Consider the following 19,032-nt stretch of genomic DNA (forward strand, 5'->3'; position numbering starts at 1 on the left):
ACTTCCAAGTCATATATGATAGGCTTTTATCTGGTGTGGAGCCCAACAGATTCACACCTTGCAAGTTTATCTCTGTGATCCTTTGTACTCTTAGCAAAAGATGCTGAACCTTTCAAAAGCACAAAAACCTCATCTCAGTATTCTTGTAGATTTTAAATTGGCTAGATTAATTTATTTCTAGGGGCTATAGCCATAATTGATAAATCATACACATGCAAACAACCTCATATAAGAGGTAGTTAATGTTGGGATAGAGTACCCTTAGTATCACTAGGCATGTCTCTGGTTCCATTAAAAATCTTAATAAATTGGTCATTTATGGTGAAATGTAAAACACACACAAGACAGAGAAGAGGTGTGCTGTTTCTTTAAAACTGTCGCAGGGAGCTGGATAAGAGGTGGACTGAGGAAGTTTCTAGGCTGTAGCGTTACAGTGAAGCAGAGAGAAAAAGGCAGCCAGATCCAGTAACTTCAAGGATACCACTTTTCTGATCTAATGAAGTTCTTTGTTCTGTATTAGAGGGAAGCTACAATTTCAGTTGTCAAAGGTGTTGGTATCACAAGTTGATGTCATTTTGGTGGCTCACACACATTTTGGTGTTGGTGTCACAAGTTGGTGTAATTTTGACTCTATTCTGGAAAGCAGCAACTCTGAAAGTGTCCCTAGCCTGTTTTCCAGAAGCTGGGAATGGGCCACTTGATGATTACCTGTTCTGTTCATTCCCTCTGGGGCACCTAGCATTGGCCACTGTCAGAAGACAGGCCACTGGGCTAGATGGATCTTTGATCTGACCCAGTATGGCTGTTCTTATAAAGTGACAGATGTCATGATAATTAACTATCTGCATACATGCTTCCCGCATGATGCTATGGCTACGAGGGCTAGCACTGTCTTTGGATGTATGAGTAGGAAAATACCAAGAAGTGAGGTGACATGACCTGTGTATAAAGCATTAATGAGATTATAGGGAGACAATTTGTTAGTAGATAGTTCTTTATATTTGACAAGGCATAAACACCCTTCAATAGGCTGGAAGATAAAGCTCATGGGAGGATTCTCCAACATTTGAAGTATTTCAGATTGGATGACTTTCTAAAAGATATGCTCTAGATCAACCAGAAGTTATGAACTTGATGTAGTAATTATTGGTGAAATACCATGGCTTGTGTTATACAGCTCAGGCTAGATCTTCATAATGGTCCCTTTAGGCTTTAAAATGCATGAAAAAGAACAGCTTATTTTGTATACACCATTCCATAAATGTAAGCCAGACCTGTGAGATTCCCACCATAGAACCAATATCAGTTCCAGGGGAGGGCGGGGGGGGGGTGAGGAGGGCGAGGGGGGAGGCGGTGGCAGCGGCAAGGAGAGTCTTCATGGAAATTTGTCCAGCTGCCAACTCAAGTCAAAAGAGGAAAGTCCATCAGTCTGGAATGGAAGAGCGCATGAGCAGATATATTTTCAATACACTTGTTTAGCACAGGACAAAAAACAGTGTATATATTTCAGGAAAGAATTATACTTCATCTTTTTAAAAAAAAATCTCAATTTTATTAGGATGTTAGTAAATTATACAGGATAAAATTCAGGAATCCATCAGTAATGGTCATCAATGTGTGCTCATTTTTATTTTACTTACATACACTCATGTGAATTTACTCACAATTTCATTTCTTTTCATTTTTATTCACTATCTTCACAAAATGGATGCAGCACGTCTTCCATCAGTAAATTTAATGAAAAACATTTCTCTTAGGCAAGGCACAAAGAATTTAGACAAATTTTCAGTAATTTTTGATTAATTCCAATTTTTTTTTACATTAAGTACAAAGACAAGTTAAATAGTCACAAAATATTTCAATGTTACATAAAATCAGTTGTGACTGCAGCATAATGCACAAATCAAAGCAGTCCAAGATGTAAACTGTTTACCATAATTACTAAATAAAAGAGCTTGTTCTGTGTGAACATTTTCAACAACCTCTATCATTAATAAATTAATATTACTGCTCCTTTGTTTTAACCTCTCATTTGAAAACATTTAGAAATTCCATAGCAAATAATGGAAAATTCCAAAAATGAAAAGAGCTGAGATAAAAACTATTTCAAGGCCATTTGACAGCCTTAAACCAAGAATACACACAACCAAAAATGAGTTAATACTTTAAAATAACTCTAGTTAGACATTTAGAATGAACACTTCTAAGCATATGAATCTGTAAGAAAATATGGAAAACTAGCAACAGTTTCAGAGGTGTTCTCGTCTTGGACAAAGTAGTACGGTAGTTACAAACAATGTTCCAACAATTGTAGAAAGTAATATTTCTAAATTTGTTGTGATTACATTTCTTAGGTGACCAAAATGCTCAGGACAACCATCTAAGAACTTATTTACAAAATAAAAGCTTATTTCAGTTTCAAATGTATAAAAATCAGTTTTGGCACTACCAATAAGGCAATGCACAATATATCCCTTACATAGTAAATAATACAATGAAAGGTAAAATTAACTGAAAAGAAATTCTATGCAATATTATTTAAAGGGACACTGTCAATTTAAAAAAAATCACACACGTGTACACCATTAAAAGTCAACATTAGCAAATAATTACCTCATACGGAGATCAGAGATAGTGAAGATTTTCTTTATATTTGCAACAGAAAATATCTGTACTATATTTAATACCACTGTGCATTGCTTTTTGGTAGTGTCTGATGTTTTCATGACTATCAATTTGTAGAACTAGTTTTCTTACCTACAATTACTAGCAACACATTAGGAGCCAGATTCTAAATCCATGGAATGAAAAGAAAACAAGTCTTCTTGTTCTCAAGTTTTGCCACTGGCTTTTACAAGAGCAAGGAGAGTTTTGTCACTCACAGGAGAAAGAAGATAAATAGACAAAATACATTTTAAAAATGTAATCTCTGTTATTTCTCCTAATAATTTCTTTTTACATTTCCATCAGCTTGGCAATGAAAATTAATTAATCCAGTTTCAGTTTCTCAGTGTTGTAATAGTTAGGCTGAAAAGATTGCAAGCAAAAGTTTATTTGTAATCACTTGTTTCCACTGGAATTCTAATAAATCAAAGAAAATTTTCATTAGCCTTGAAATTTTTAAGAGCTTTTTCAAAACCTAAAGGTTAGGGACAAACTTGAATTCACAGTGTCCCTTTAAAGCTGAGCAAGCATAAGATTATTTTAGACTACCAAGAAGCCTATAACACTTGGTTATGCAAACAAAACCTAATAAGTCAGCATGCATATTTAAGACAAAACAAAAATTAAGTTTTATAAGATGTTTAAATAATCCAAAGGCAAAAAAAAAAAAAAAAATTTACTCTCCTTAAGAGCATTCTCATAAAACGTGAAAACTTTGGAACACAAATCAAGTTAAAATATTCTGTTCAATGTTCATACAAATAACATTCCTACAATTACAAGCATACATACAATCAAGATACTTTTCATTGTTACCTAATATTTAATTACTTAAATTTACAAGACAAACATAAATAAAGCTGTTAAAACAGGCAAGTACAGTACTGGTCTGTTATTCAGCACAAATTGTTTTGTACTTCTTTCTTCTTGAAACCCCATCAGGTTAGGAGTTTGTGAAGTCATTCTTCAAATCTAAAAATAAAGATCAAGAGAATTAGATTCCTATGTACATGTACAAATGCTTTATATTACTGAGACACATACAAAATGATGAAAAGTTCTATTTCTCATTCTGGTCAAGGAACACAATTACCATTGAATGCTAAGCCTTAGAAGAGGCCACAGTCTTTTAGGTTATTTTTTATGATGACGTCAGTTACAGCATCAAAAACAAACTGCACATTCTTGGTATCTGTGGCACATGTGAAGTGAGTATAGATTTCCTTTGTGTCCTTTCTCTTGTTCAGATCTTCAAATTGACACTGGATGTATGCAGCTGCCTCTTCATAAGTGTTGGATCCTGAAGGAAGGGAAAAAGTTGATCAATAAACATTAAATTTTAGACTAAGGGCTTGTCTACACTTACTGGGGGTTCGACATGCGACGACTGATGCACTGGCGGTTGATTTAGCGGGTCTAGTGAGGACCCGCTAAATTGACCGTCGATCGCTCTTCCGTCGACTCCTGTACTCCACCTGAATGAGAAGTGTAAGGGGAGTCAATGGGAAAGCGTCTCCAGTCAACATCGCATAGTGTGGACCCCGCGGTAAGTAGATCTAAATACGTCGACTTCAGCTATGTTATTCGCGTAGCTGAAGTTGCGTAACTTAGATCGATCTCCCCCTGTAGTGTAGACAAGGCCTAAGCAGCAATGAATACTATACACTTTGAAGGAAGCCATGAACTATTTTTTTTTAAAACTGCTGGACAGTTTCTTTAAAAAAATGGAAGAATTGTATGCAGTTTTAAGTAACCTCACAACTACTGTTTTAAGTATAAAACTTGCTGGTGGTAAAACATACTGGATTATTAATGCTTTAATTTTTATCTATCTAGCTATCTATCATCTATCTATATCTATATCTATATATCTATATCTATATATATGGCTATGGACTCAATCCAACTCCCATTTACTTGGAAGCTTTACCCTTGACTTCAATGGGAGGTCGATCAGGTTATTAAAGAGCTATAACTGCTCTGCAAATAGAAATGATGGTTTTGTTTCCATGGAATTGTTTGTTCATGTTTTCAGATTAAACACTAAGGAAAATAAATACTGAGGGAAGCAAAAACAAAACAAAAAAAACCTTCCCCCATTCCATTTTTGTTTACACTCACTTTTCTTTTTCATGGGGCTTTCTTCCATCTCCACCTGCCTAAATTTGTATTTGGCCTATTCCCTCTTTTCTCTCCCAGTTTTAATTACTTTTTTCAAGTAAGTATTCTCTGCACAACAGAATGATAGAATTTCATATAATTATATAAATCTACCAATAGGTAGTAGAAATCTAAATACAGACCACTGCTGAATTACATCATCCTCTCTTCCTAAAGAATTCTTGCATATCATGTTTTTCCTTCCAATGTGTTTAAAAAAAATCTAAATGCCCTAAACCTCTTTAGGAGAAAATCCTATGATTTGGAGCAAAATGGAGTACAGGAAGAGCCTAAGCAGAATAAATTGGAAAGGATCTCACCACGAAGAACGTTTAAACACTTTAAATACTGAACAATGAACCAAATATTTGTGTGGATTCTCCCCCAGTGTTTCCAAACATTCCATGTATTTGAAAAGATGTTTGACATTAGCTTTCAATAAACCATGAATGTAACAATACTTTTGATTAGTTAAATATTTTAAATTCTTGTTTAATGTTAGTAATTGTCCAACTATGTCCTCAAACCATCATCTTACAATACATCTATGTTGGAAAGACTATCAGAGTTGCCATTTTGTAAGCAGTTACAAGTTTGGGACAGTTTTCTCCCCTTATATGTACAGTTTTTCGTATCTTTGAGGTTCAGTTAACTATATTTTGGAATATGTTTAGACCTGGTTGTGATTTTTCAGGCTGTCAATGCTCGCAGCCCAGAGATAGTGAGTACTGGTCTAACAGGAGCATTCCTGCTCTACAATGAGCAGTTATAAGGCTAAATTCTCTTAGCCTTACTCATATTCATTGTTCTATTGACTCAGCTGGGACTACTCATGTAAATAAGGAGAGAAGGATTTGGCACATACTTTGAAGTGACTAAAAGTGGCATAGTGAAGTTTCATGTTTTTGTTACTCAACTTCCATATGAAATTGGCTCAGTTTACAACTAAAAAACGATCTCCCCTAACTACTAGCTACAGACGCATCTTTGATTCCAGATTAAACTGTTTCTTACTGGTTCATGCATAAAACCAGTAATAAGACTCCATAACGGAAGTGACTTGACTTCCCACGTAAGTAGCAGAATACCTGCATATTCAGGGTAGCAAATAGTGAGGGGACTCCTTTTGATTTTTTCTTCAAAGAGATCCTTCTTGTTTAGGAAAAGAATAATAGAAGTGTCTGTAAACCATTTATTGTTGCAGATGCTGTCAAACAATTTCATGCTTTCATGCATCCGATTCTGCAATTGAAAAGAAGATACTTCAGCCTACCCTCCATTATCCTTTTCAATAGTAATGAAATCAGGAAACATATACATGTTTGATATGGTGAAACTCTTCTAATCGAGTAATAAAATCTCCTGTAAAAGTCTTTTTGTATATTGAATCCCAAAACCCTACCCTAATGCTGTATGAAACAGAGAACAAAATAATCAAAGCACAATTTCCTATTATAATTGTGGCGGCGTTCAGGTGAGTAAATTATTTTTTCATTTACTTATGACTGAAGTTTTGAATATTGAATGTCTAACAATTGCACAGTTTAGTGTCACTCTTCCACATATAGCTGCAAATGTCATAAAGAAAAAGAATTCCAGCGAAGCCAGTGACCTTTAAGTGGAAATTGATTACTGAATAACTCCTCTTAAAGAAGTTAAAAAAATCAAATATGGCAGCCCTGCCAGATAGTCAAGTACTCCAGTGTTACCAGGAGATCAAATGAAAAAGTGCTTTACTCACAAACATTTTCCAGTCATGCATATAGCCTCTGCCATGCTTTTAACTGTTTACATCAGTAGACTACCACCCACCGGGGACACAATTTGCCTAGGCTTGACTTGAAGGCTACTTCCTTACCCCCCAAATTACAGTCTACAGGAGAGTCAGCACCACAGAAGTCCTTTACTTATTAAGCCAGCTAGAGAGCAACACAGATTAGGATCACTCTTGTCAGCTCCATGAATAAAGAGTGGTGCTAGTTTGTGTCTGTTTTCGCTAGGGGAGTCTGATCCTGAAAGAAGAGAAAAGAAGAGTTGCTGGAAAGAAAAACCAAAGAAACGAAGACATAGCAAGAGGAGACCAGCAAATGCAGGGAAAATTTTCAGAGAAAGAGACATATAGAAAGGAAGATTGAAGGACTGGAAACTTTTTTTTACCTAGAAAGAAAACACAGGGAAAAGACAAAGTGGTGGTCTAAATAAGCCATATGGTTTTCCACTAAAAATTGTTTGAATCACCAAAATTTGTCTTAACAACCCCCTACTATGCAATTTAAAACAAGTGTTCACCTCTGTTACCTAATTTAAAAATAGAATGTCTTTTGGAACATGGAAAAGAGCTACCTGTAAACCAAAGTATTCATTAAGAATTTCTTTCTAGATATTTTCTTATGCCAGTAATATTCAAAGAGATGGCATTTTCTTCACCATTTCTACTGTCCACCGGGACACTTGCAAGTGGAAATTACTTCCTTGTGAAAACAGAGGACACACTTTTCATAAAGGGTTTAACTTCTTTCAAGATCATTTAATTTTTATTTCCTCTTCTCCCCCTTCCTTCAAGATTAGTTTACTTGCCATTTCCTCATCTTCTGCTAGGACCAAGTCATAATCACTGAGCGCTACACAAAAGATTATTGCTGTAACTCCCTCAAAACAATGAATCCATTTCTTCCGCTCTGATCTCTGGCCTCCCACATCAAACATTCTGCAAAACAGAAAAATAAAATAGTGTTAAAATTCCAGCCTTCTGAATACTATACATAAAATTAAAGAGCAGACTGTACTAGTCTGATCACACAATTTTATGGCGAAAAGGCATTAAAGTTTTAGAGTAATAGCCTAGTGTTGAAAATTAATTTTAATAAAGCCTTAAAAATCTCTTCAATACAATAATTTGCATTACTTTCTAGCAAAAATTACTTTGAAATTAAAGCAAATAAAATGCCCTGCAGAAGTAAACATGATCTGTACTACACAGTTTCTCTGCAACTGTTTATGGCTGCAAGATGTCAAAACACTGCAAAATATGCACCTGGATTTAGTTTTATTATACATGTACTTGAATGAAGAGCTTTTCAACTTATTTGGCTTAGTGAAAAAAATGCGATCTCTAAAAATACAATAGACCATGAAAAAATGTGTTTTCTTAGACAAATACTCTCTAAGCTAGGGTGCAAAATCCTGTACATTCAGGAGCACAGAGTAATTATGTGTTTCACTACTTTGGGGGGGGAAGTTTTATAAAAACACTTGGATAATACTCTGAAAATTGAGTAAAAATTACATTTCCGGTTTTTATTTTCACTGTTTCAACATTTCTAAATCCAAGTCACACGGTTTATCACTCAAACTATAATTTTTCTAACTTTCAGCTTTTCAAATTCAGCCTAGAAATCAAGTTGGATTTTGACTCATGCACAGACATACAGCTGGGGTTTGGCAAACACATCAGTTGCTAGTGTTTAAAACAGAAAAATCCAGTTCTCTTTCCTATAGCTAATCGGGTTGATCTTTAAAGAACTCTAATATATAACCTGAGGTAAGCATTTCAGTACCCAAGAGATGTTCAAGATGTTTTAGTCAGCGTGGATTTCTCTGTTGGTGGGCATGCACCTTATGGGTGGGAGATCTGAGTTTTTGAATAGCACTGTTCTTTGAGATCATGCATCGAGGCCTGTGGCCTCCTGATACCACTGTACAAGGCATAAAGGGCAAAGTGGCCACAACTCTCCCTCAGTTTCCTCACAATTCAAAGCTTGTGTTAGCTGAGGACTCCTAAAAGCAATCTGAAGTTGCAACTCAGGCTGGATCTTGGGCTCTGAAGCCTAGAGTGGAGTGGACTAAGAAGCCCAAGCTGCAACTTCAAAGCGCTATCTACATAGCTATTTTTAGACCACTAGTGCAAGCCCCACTATCTAAGTCTATTGACCTAGTATGGAAGGCTCTGGATGTCGTGGGCTGTGTAAACATGTTCTAAAGCAGAGGTTCTCAACCTTTTTCTTTTTGAGCCCTCCCCGCAACATGCTATAAAAACTCCATGGCCCACCTGTGCCACGATATCTGGTTTTCTGCATATAAAAGCCAGGGCCAGCAAGCAGGGCAATTACCTGGGGCGCCATGCCACAGGGGCCCCCACAAAGCTACATTGCTCAGGCTTCAGCCCCAGGTGGCGGGGCTCAGGCACCTAGGCTTCAGCCCGATGCGGTGGGGCTTTGGCTTTTTGCCCTGGGCCCCAGCGAGTCTAATGCTGGTCCCTTCTTGGAGACCCCCAACAAACCTGCTCGTGGCCCCCAAGGGGTCCTGGTCCCATGGTTAAGAACCACTGCTCTACAGGCCCTGAAAGTATTCAAAACTGCAATTTAAATATTCATCATTACAATTTAATCTTTACTTTGGAAATTGTCTTTGCCATGTTTGATATACATGGAGTTATTTGCACCAAAACAAAGCTTCACGATCAAGTTTGTTGAGAAATTATAAAAGACCTATCAAGAACTGCATGGAAAGAAAATTGCTTTGCTGTATTTCTGCAAAATTAAAATTTAAGGTTTTAAACAGATACGATAAGTAAAATCCAAAAAGAACCAGCTTAACTTCTGAGATACAGCTTATCAAAAGGGGATAAAAAACTTGCTGCTACTATTTTAGATTTATTCAGTGCTCAGAAGCACATTAGGTGCTTACAGACAATGAAGAAATGTTGCCCTACCTCAGAGAACCTTTTTTTAAAATGTAGACATGACAAAACCAGGAGGGATGGAAGGATAAAGTGTACAATAAGCTAGAAGTCTACAATGTTATGTGGTTATTTATTTATGAACCCTGATATATTAAAATATGTCTCTCTTCAAAACTTGTCCCTGTCCATTTGCATCTAAAAAATTCTGCTCAGAAGCAAGTTACTTTTACTGATTCCTCACGTCTATAAATCCACTACTGCTTGTTTAAAAACAAACAAAAAAAACAACCCTCCCCCTAAAATCCTAATGACTTCCCGCACTCCTTTTTAACTACTACAGTTTAACCCTTGTGATGTTCTGCCTATAAACTCTAAATTTTATGGAGTTCTAGCCTTTTTTAAAAAGAAAGCAATCAGGCAACCAATTAGGCACAGCCTAGCCGGATGACACCTTTACATCCAAAGTAAAAGTTAAAAAAAATCTACAAAAAGTATGAATAAGTAATCTAACAAGATGTCAGAAATTTGAAAGCCAGATCTTCAGCTTCCTGAGGAACAAACAGAACTGATAACTAGGGGCCAATAACTCACAATTTGTACTACTGTCACTCCCAGGGGTTTCAAATTCCCTGGCTTTGCTAATCAGTTTGCTTATCACTCTACACCTTAGGCTAGATCCGGGTCAGCAACCTTTCAGAAGTGGTGTGCTGAGTCTTCATTCATTCACTCTAATTTAACGTTTTGCATGCCAGTAATACATTTTAACGTTTTTAGACGGTTTCTTTCTATAAGTCTATAATCTATAACTAAACTATTGTTGTATGTAAAGTAAATAAGGTTTTTAAAATGTTTAAGAAGCTTCACTTAAAATTAAATTAAAATGCAGAGCCTCCCGGATCAGTGGCCAGGACCCGGGTAGTGTGAGTGCCACTGAAAATTAGCTTGCACGCCACCTTTGGCACGTGTGCCATAGGTTGCCTACCGCTGGGCTAGATATTCAATAGTGAGGCTTTTTTAATTTTAGCACTGGAAAAGTAAATTTCACACAGAATTCGGGAGACAGAGGGGAGAGGATTCATTTCCATCTGCCGCAACAGCTACATTTTTTCATGGTTGAACAAAAACAATTCAATATACTTAAAACCTTCTAAAGTACAGAAATGAAATAAATTTCCAATGTAGTAAAGTCTTAAAACTTGGATTTGTCAAATGATACCATGCATTTCTATCAATATAAATACTGATGGGTTTTTTTTTTAAAATGGGAACAGACACAACGGTTTAGATATTTAGAACAGAAGTTCAGCTAGTGCACAAGAATCACAATTATCTAGTAAATATATTTTTATAACAAATGCTACTCTATAGTGAATCAATACTAAGTTTGTTGCTCTTCTCATTACAAGCCAATTCAGTGTACATAAAGCAAGAAAAACACTTATCTCCAGTTCCAAAACAACTTCTAAGCTTTAAAGCAGACTGAAAGAACTGATTTATGATTTCTTTTTCGAAGTCCAAAAATGGAAACTAAATAGAACATACTATTTTAAGAGGAAAGTCAACTTAAAAACAAAACCCGCACACTTCTGCCAACATATTGTATTTACTATTGCTTCAATTAATACCTAAGATCACATAGCAGATTTATTTATTTCATTACACTTTATTATGTGCCTTTGACAGTAGTCTAGTCAGTTTGTTTCCTCTGCAGAGTCAGGTAGCTAGTCATATTTCCCCCTTATTTGTGTGAGCCTTTCATATAGCAACAGAGGAGAGAAACACTTTAAAAAAGTGTGACTGTAAAACCACAAGATTTTACAGGCTGGAATTAGGGGCAAGGTTAGTAATCTACTTGTAAAATAAAATCTAAACTAAGTTAAAATTGATCTAAGAACTCTACCACAGACTTTAAATGAAAAGTTACATTGCTTTGGTAAGCCATCCAATTAATAAGATTTGCATGCGACCTTAGCAAAGTCACAATCATCCAGACCAATTGAAAATTGATGTTCAAGGTCTATTTCTACCTTCAGATACACGTAGAATAACTTCACTGAATTCAATGGAAACTGCATCATTTATCCAAGGACAAAATTGTTAGTGATAAATCACTAATAAACAGCATCCTCATTTTCAAAAGACTGGTTGGCCTAGCAAGGATTTAAAAAATGTTTGTTAAGTTAAAATGCAGCTGGACTCCATTCTTTTAAAAATATTTTTTACTAACACATCAAGAGCGAATAAGAGCCCAATTTTGGTCTTCAAAACTGTAATTCTGGATTTGACCATTTCTTTCCCCTCACATTTACACTGGAAGGAAGCCACATATTCCTACTAAGGTATGTTTGTATGTCAGCAAGGAGTGAGGCAGATGGAGCAGCCAAAGTGCCTATTTATTTGTATTACCATAGGAGCCTTAGAGCAGCCAGTTGAAGCTTCGCGAGACCTGGGGCTGGGAATGAGGTTGGGGAGGGAGAAAGGTATATTTGGCTCTTCCCTCAATCCACCTAAAGAATATGGGAGGGGAAAGAGAAACATCAAACACCTCAAAGCCAGGTGAGAAAAACTGAAGGGACATCTGTGTCCCCTCGTAAGAACAGATTCATTAAAGCAAAGAAGTGATGATTTTAACCATCTAATCTGACCAAGCCAAGAATTTCATCCAGAAATTCCTCCACGTCAATACCCTGTGTTTGAGCTGACGTATATTTTACAAAGACATCTAGTTTTGACTTAAGACTTCAGGTGATGGAGAAGCCACAACCCTTGATAAGCTGTTCCAATAGTTAAGTACCCAAACTTAAAAATGTGTGGTTTATCAATAGCCTGAATTAATCTATTTTAGGCTTCTTAGGCAGTCTCTGATCTTGTCTGCTAGAATAAAGAGCCCTTTACAGGTACTAACAAGTGATCAAGTCACCTCTTAACCTTCCCTTTGATAAATTAAATAGATTGAGCTTCCTAAATCTTTCACTGAATGGTGAGTTTTCCAGACCTTAACTCATTTTTGCAGCTCTCTTCTGAACCCTTTCCAATTTTTCAACATCCTTTTTAAAGTGTGGACACCAGAACTGGACACACATTCCAATAACGATTTCACCAATGCTGTTTAGGGGTAATACTACCGCTCTATTCCTGCTCAATGTTTCCCAGCTTATACAACCAGGTACCCACCATGGCCCTTAAATACTCTTCGGAATCACTGCTTTTGAGGATACAGTTTGCCATAGGGGTAAGATCCAGGCTCTGGTCTGGCACGCCATCCTCGGGCATACTCTCAAAAGGTCCGCTTAGAACCAGTCAACTGTATCACGGGCCCAGACATAGAGGCTGGGGAGGTGTACGGCACATGCTTCCTCCTGAAGCCCTTGTTCCTCTGCCGGCCGAAGTCCTGTCTCTGCTGGTATTGCAGCAGGTAAAATCGGCTCATAGGTTGGGACTTGTACTGTTTGCGCATTGGGGCGGAGGTGAAGGCCCAACGACTTAAGAGTGGCCCTTTTTTAAGGTTGTGAAGCCAAGCGTCAGTTTGTTTGGAAAAGAGGGAATTCCCCTTAAATGGAAGGTCCTGAATTGTTTGTTGGACCTCGAGGGGCAGTCCAGAGGTCTTAAGCCAAGAGCTCCGTCTCATGACCATCTCTGTGGACATAGTTCTAGCTGCCGCATCCAAGGCCTCCTTAAGGGATGCTTTGACCACAGCCTTACTCTCCTCTATAAGGGCCACGAATTCAGATAAAAGAGTTCCTTAAACGTTATCATCACTGACCAGAATTAAAATCACAGCAGCCCATGCCCTGGTGGTTTGATATCCTCAGCAGGAGGTCCTCTGTGGAATATTCCTTCCTGCCCAATAAACCCCGTTTCCCAGCCTCTCTCACTTTGGGTGATGGGCCTTGCTGCCTTTGTGTCTCTCATTTGTTCGCAGCAGCAATGACTAGGAATCCTGGAGGGGGATGGGTGTATAGATACTCATACCCCTTGGGGGGTAAAAAGTACTTTCTTTCCACCTGCTTTGCTGTGAGCTGGAGCGATGCAGGGGGTGGACACAGAGCCCTCATAAATTGCAAGATGGCCAGATTCAAGGACAGGGCCACTTTTGCTGATCCTGAAAGTGCTAATATGTACACTAGGGCAGGGGCTGACTCTGCGATCTCCTCTAACTGTATCCCCAGGTTCTGGGCTACATGACGCAAAAGTTCTTGGTGAGCCTTTTAATCATCCTGAGTGGGTGCTATGGTCATCCCCACCACGGCCTTATCAGGGGAAGACGACAATGAGGCTTGGATTGACACCAGGCCTTGCATGTCCTTTCTTGTTGGTGGGTCCTCCACAGGGTATCCTGTGCTTCAGCCACCTCGGCACCCAGAACCAAACCCCATTCTGAGGGGAATAGTGGGGGAGCTCTCACTTTTGAGGGCGCTGAGTGGGATCACACTACGTGAGAACCTTGGTATGGTTGAACCATCCAAGGGGTCCACATTGGCCACAGGAGTAGCATTTATCATTGGGTCGGTGGCCATGCTGATGGGATGAGCCCTAGTGCCACGGCTGTGGAATGCCCATGGTCAACTCGATGTCTGCTCCCTTCTGACCGAGGAAGTACTTGTTGCCAAATTGGGCTGCTGCTACGATGAGGGGCAAAGTGCTGCCTCCATGAGAAGGATTTTGAGTCTGTTTTCTCTCTCCTCCTTTGTCCTGGGCTTAAAGTTTTTACAAATCCAGCACCATTCCTGAATATGACAGTCTCTCAGCTTTCATGCAGGTCACTAACTGGCATGGGCTTGTGGCACGCCACGCATTGTTTGAAGCCATGGGACCGAGGCATGCTCCAGTGTCTCAGGAGGACTACTCCTGCAGGACAGGAACCTACTAAGGGCTTGTCTACACTGGCAATTAACAACGCTGCAACTTTCTCACTCAGGGGTGTGAAAGAACACCCCCAAGTGCAGCAAGTTGCAGCGCTATAAAGCGCCAGTGTAAACAGTGCCCCAAGCGCTGGAAGCCAAGCTCTCAGCACTGGGAGCTATGCCCCTTGTGGAGGTGGTTTTTTTAGAGCACTGGGAGAGCTCTCTCACAGTGCTGCACTGCACAATGACCAAACAAGGCACGTAAAGCGTTGCCAGTGTAGGCTAGCCCTAAGTACCCTAAGCACCCTAAGCGATCTAACTATTTGTTAATTTATTCTAATCCTAACTATTTACATGCCATTTAAAAATCTATTTACAGGATAAAGAAAACCACTCAGGAGAATCACTTGCAAAGCAAGAGACAAACAGCGTTCCAGCAACCGTCACAGGCGGTAAGAAGGAACTGAAGGTGTGGCAGGACGTCACATACCTATATACTACAGTATGAAGGTGCCACTCCAGGGGGCACCAGAGTCAAGCCGATGGATACCACTAGGGGAAAAACTTCTGGTGACGGTGCACGCACACCTACATTGGAATAGACATGAGCAAGCAGTCAAAGAACTCCAGTTACTATAAGGTAAGTAACCTTCATTTCTTCTTTGAGTGCTGGTCCCTATGGGTATTTGCTGTGGGTGACTTCCTGTGATGCTTCCCAGGGAACCCAGGGTTGTGAGGCACCTTGCTACCACCTGCCCTTAGTCTGAGGAAATCCTGTCTGTGCCTGCCAGAGTCAGTTCTCCAACTGCACTGATCTAGGCAACATGCACTCCTCTCTAGATCTACGCAGAAACTACTCTCTCCCCACAGGTTAGCCAAAGGCACACACCAACCCCCAAACATCTCCCCAGAGTGTCCAGCCCATTCCATTGGACACTCACAATATTCACAGGTCCGCTGCTTCCAAAGAAACAGTATTTCCCCCAACTTACAGTTGCACCTCAGATCATCTCTGTGCTTAACCTTTAGATATATTTACAGAAAAATCAAATAAAAATTTATTTAACAAAGAATAGCGATTCAAGTGATAGCAAATAGAAATACTGGAAACATGGTTATATACAAAATAAAATAATGTACATTTTAGAGCCTACAGATAATTAACAAAATAGTCTCATGTCTAGCATATTGCTTAACAGCGCTTCACCTGATACCTCTTTTCATGAGGCACAACACTGTCAGCTTGATGGGGTCTAAATTAGCTGTTACCACTCAAGAAACAGATTGTGGAGTCATTGTGGATAGTTCTCTGAAAACATCCACTCAATATGCAGTGGCAGTCAAAAAAGTGAACGGAATGTTGGGAATCATTAAGAAAGGGATAGAAATAAAAAAATATATTGCCTCTATATAAATCCATGGTACGCCCACATCTTAAACACTGTATGCAGATGTGGTCGCCCCATTTCAAAAAAAGATGTATTGGAATTGGAAAAGGTTTAGAAAAGGACAACAAAAATGGGGTATGGAACGGTTTCCATATGAGGAAAGATTAATAAGACTGGGACTTTTCAGCTTGAAAAAGAGACGACTAAGGGGGGGGATATGACAGAGGTCTATAAAATCATGACTGGTGTGGAGAAAGTAAATAAGAAAGTGTTATGTACGCTGTCTCATAACACAAGAACTAGGGGTCACCAAGTGAAATTAACAGGCAGAAAGTTTAAAACAAACAAAGGGAAGTATTTTTCTTTCATACAATGCACAGTCAACCTGTGGAACTCCTTGCAAGAGGATGTTGAGAAGGCCAGGACTATAACAGAGTTCAAAAAAGAACTAGATAAATTCATGGAGGATAGGTCCATCAGTGGCTATTAGCCAGGATGGGCAGGGATAGTGTCCCTAGCATCTGTTAGCCAGAAACTGGGAATGGGAGACAGTGGATGGATCACTTGATGATTACCTGTTCTGTTCACTCCCTCTAGGGCACCTGGCATTGGCCACTGTTGGAAGACGGAACACTGGGCTAGATGGACCTTTGGTCTGACCCAGTATGGCTGTTCTTATGTTAGCTTGCCTCCTCAGTGAAGGATCCATCCTTAGAGGGTTTTTAAGGCCCAGCTTGACAACGCCCTGGCTGGGATGATTCAATTGGGGGTGGTCCTGCTTCGAGCAGGGGGTTGGACTAGATGACCTACTGAGGTCTCTTCCAACCCTAATCTTTTATGATTCTATGAACCAGAGTGTCTCCTGGTACCCTAGAAACAAATATCAAGACAATCATTTATCCTTACTCATAAACAGGACATCCCCTGCTTACTGTTTCTTCTTGGCTTTCCTCTTATTGATTTCGCAATCTCCTGATTAGCACCAGGCTCAATATGCATACAGTCATACACTGTGAGGCAGACAATACCTAATACGCATATGACCAGACAGGGAGATAAACATCTGTTACCACCTGTCTGAAAAAAAAGTGTTACTAACCTTTCTGGAACTACTGTTCTTCGAGAGGCGTTGCCCATTCCGCATTAGGTGTGTGCGTGCTGTGAAGTCACCAGAAATTTTTCCCAGTGATCCCCACTGAGTCGGCTCTAGCTCTCTCTGGTGTTGCGTGCTCATGTGCCAGTATAAGGGGCCCAGCCAACCTTGCACCCTCTCAGTTCCTTTTTTGCCAGCCAACTCTGACAGAGGGTTAGGGGGTCGTGGAACGGACATAGAAGATTAGGGTTGGAAGAGACCTCAGGAGGTCATCTAGTCCAACGCCCTGCTCAAAGCAGGACCATATGCAACACATCTCTAAGAGCAAGTTATGGAAAGGTTAGGAACTGTTTTTCTTCGAGTGCTTGCATATGTCCATTCCATGTTAGGTGACTCCCAAGCAGTACCATAGGAGGTGGGATCGGAGTTCATGGACATGCTGACCGCAACACAGCTCGACCAAACCTGGAATCATCTCTAGCTTGCTGGGTGATGGCATAGTGGCAAGAAAACATATGTACCAATAACCAAGTCACCATTCTGCAGATGTCCTGGATTGGCACCTGGGCCAGGAATGCTGCTGAGGAAGCTTGCGTCCTTTTAGAATGGGCCATCACTATAGCCAGTGGTGGGAACTCTGCCTGCTCGTAGCATGTGTGAATGCATGATGTGACCCAGGATGAGATCCTCTGAGCCGAAATAGGAAGGCCTTTCATCCTGTCCGCTACTGCCACAAAGAGCTGTGTGGATCTACGGAATTTTTTGTCCTCTCAATGTAGAATGCCAAGGTACATCTAAAGTCCAATGTGCGGTGACGTTGCACCTCCCTGTTCGTGTGCAGTTTTGGGAAGAAAACTAGCAGAAAAATAGCCTGATTACGGTGAAATTGCAAAACCACCTTTGGGAGGAATGCAAGGTGAGGGCAAAGCTGTCCCTTGTCCTTAAAGAAGGCTGTACAGGGCCCTGATCTCCTGGCTAAAGTGATAGCCACCAAAAAGGCCACCTTCCAGGAAAAGTTTGACAAGGGGCATGTTGTCAGCAGCTTGAACAGGGGGTCCCCATGAGTTTTGACAAGACCAGGTTCAGAACCCACAGGAGAATGGGCTCCCAAATCTGAGGGTATAGTCTTTCCAGGCTCTTGAGAAAACAAACAGTCATCTCAAGCGAGAAAACTGATCTGCCATCCACCGGGGTGTGGAATGCAGAAATCGCTGCCAGGTGTACTTTAACTGATGAAATTGCCAGACCTTGCTGTTTCAGATGTAGCAAATACTCCAGAACGGCCTGCAGAGATGACCACGTGGGCGAGACACCTTGCTGGGAAGAGCAAATGGAAAAACACTTCCATTTGGCGAGGTATGTAGCTCTGGTAGAGAGCTTCCTGCTACCTAGCAGAATCTGGTGGACTTGCTCTAAACAGGCCAGCTCCTCAGGATTTAGCCATAGAGCTTCCAAGCTGTCAGGTGAAGGAAGTTGACGTTTGGGTGGAGCATTCAACCGTGGTCCTGCTATATCAGGTCTGGGAGGAGAGAGTGGCATCAGAGTCGCTACTAAAAGGCCCAACAGCATGGCAAACCAGTGTTCGCAGGGCTAGGCTAGGGCTACAAAAGTGACCCGCTCTCTGTCTTGCTTGATCTTCAAATAGGACCTTGTGCACTAGAAGAATGGGGGTGGGGGGAGAGGAAGTGTCCAGTCCAAGAGAGCAGGAAAGCGTCCATAAGTGAGCCCTGGCTGTGGCCTCACAGGGAGCAGAATGGGTGACATTTCCTATTCTGCCTGGTTGAAAACAGATCTACCTGTTGAGTCCCCCACTGACAGAAAATGATCTTTACTAGGTCAGAGTAATAGGGACCACTCATGGTGATTGGAAAGGTGATCTGCCAGCTTGTTGCGGGCTCTTGGAAGATGAGAAGCTTTGAGATGGATTGAGTGTGTTATGCAGAACTCCCACAAGCAAATAGTTTCCTGACATGGGGGGTGGCGGAAGGAAAAAAAGGGGGGGGTGAGCTCCTCCCTGCTTGATGAGTTGAACATGGCTTCCATACAGTCAGTGAGTACTAGCACATTCTGTTCATGATGTGGGCGAACACCTGACAGGTCAGGCAGACTGCTCTTAGCACCGATATTTGTATGTAGGAAAGCTCCTCCTGGGACCACAGGCCCTGCATCCCGAGGTGCCCTAGGTGAGACCCTCATCTTAGA

The 19,032-nt window shown here is 40.2% G+C and overlaps 1 protein-coding gene across 1 annotated transcript in view; it reads right to left on the reverse strand.

Moving 5' to 3' along the window:
- Positions 1-1,534: 1,534 nt before the first annotated feature.
- Positions 1,535-19,032, reverse strand: part of GNAI1 (G protein subunit alpha i1) — a 64,740-nt gene continuing 47,242 nt past the window's right edge. The window contains exons 6-9 of the mRNA XM_034765721.1: positions 7,402-7,531; positions 5,913-6,066; positions 3,758-3,964; positions 1,535-3,636 (exon numbers count right to left, since the gene is read on the reverse strand). Coding sequence (XP_034621612.1) covers positions 3,774-3,964; positions 5,913-6,066; positions 7,402-7,531 — 475 coding nt within the window. The 3' untranslated portion in view covers positions 1,535-3,636; positions 3,758-3,773. The remainder of the gene's footprint in view (positions 3,637-3,757; positions 3,965-5,912; positions 6,067-7,401; positions 7,532-19,032) is intronic.

Source organism: Trachemys scripta, chromosome 1 (assembly GCF_013100865.1).
Source record: "Trachemys scripta elegans isolate TJP31775 chromosome 1, CAS_Tse_1.0, whole genome shotgun sequence".
Taxonomy (NCBI): Eukaryota; Metazoa; Chordata; order Testudines; family Emydidae; genus Trachemys; species Trachemys scripta.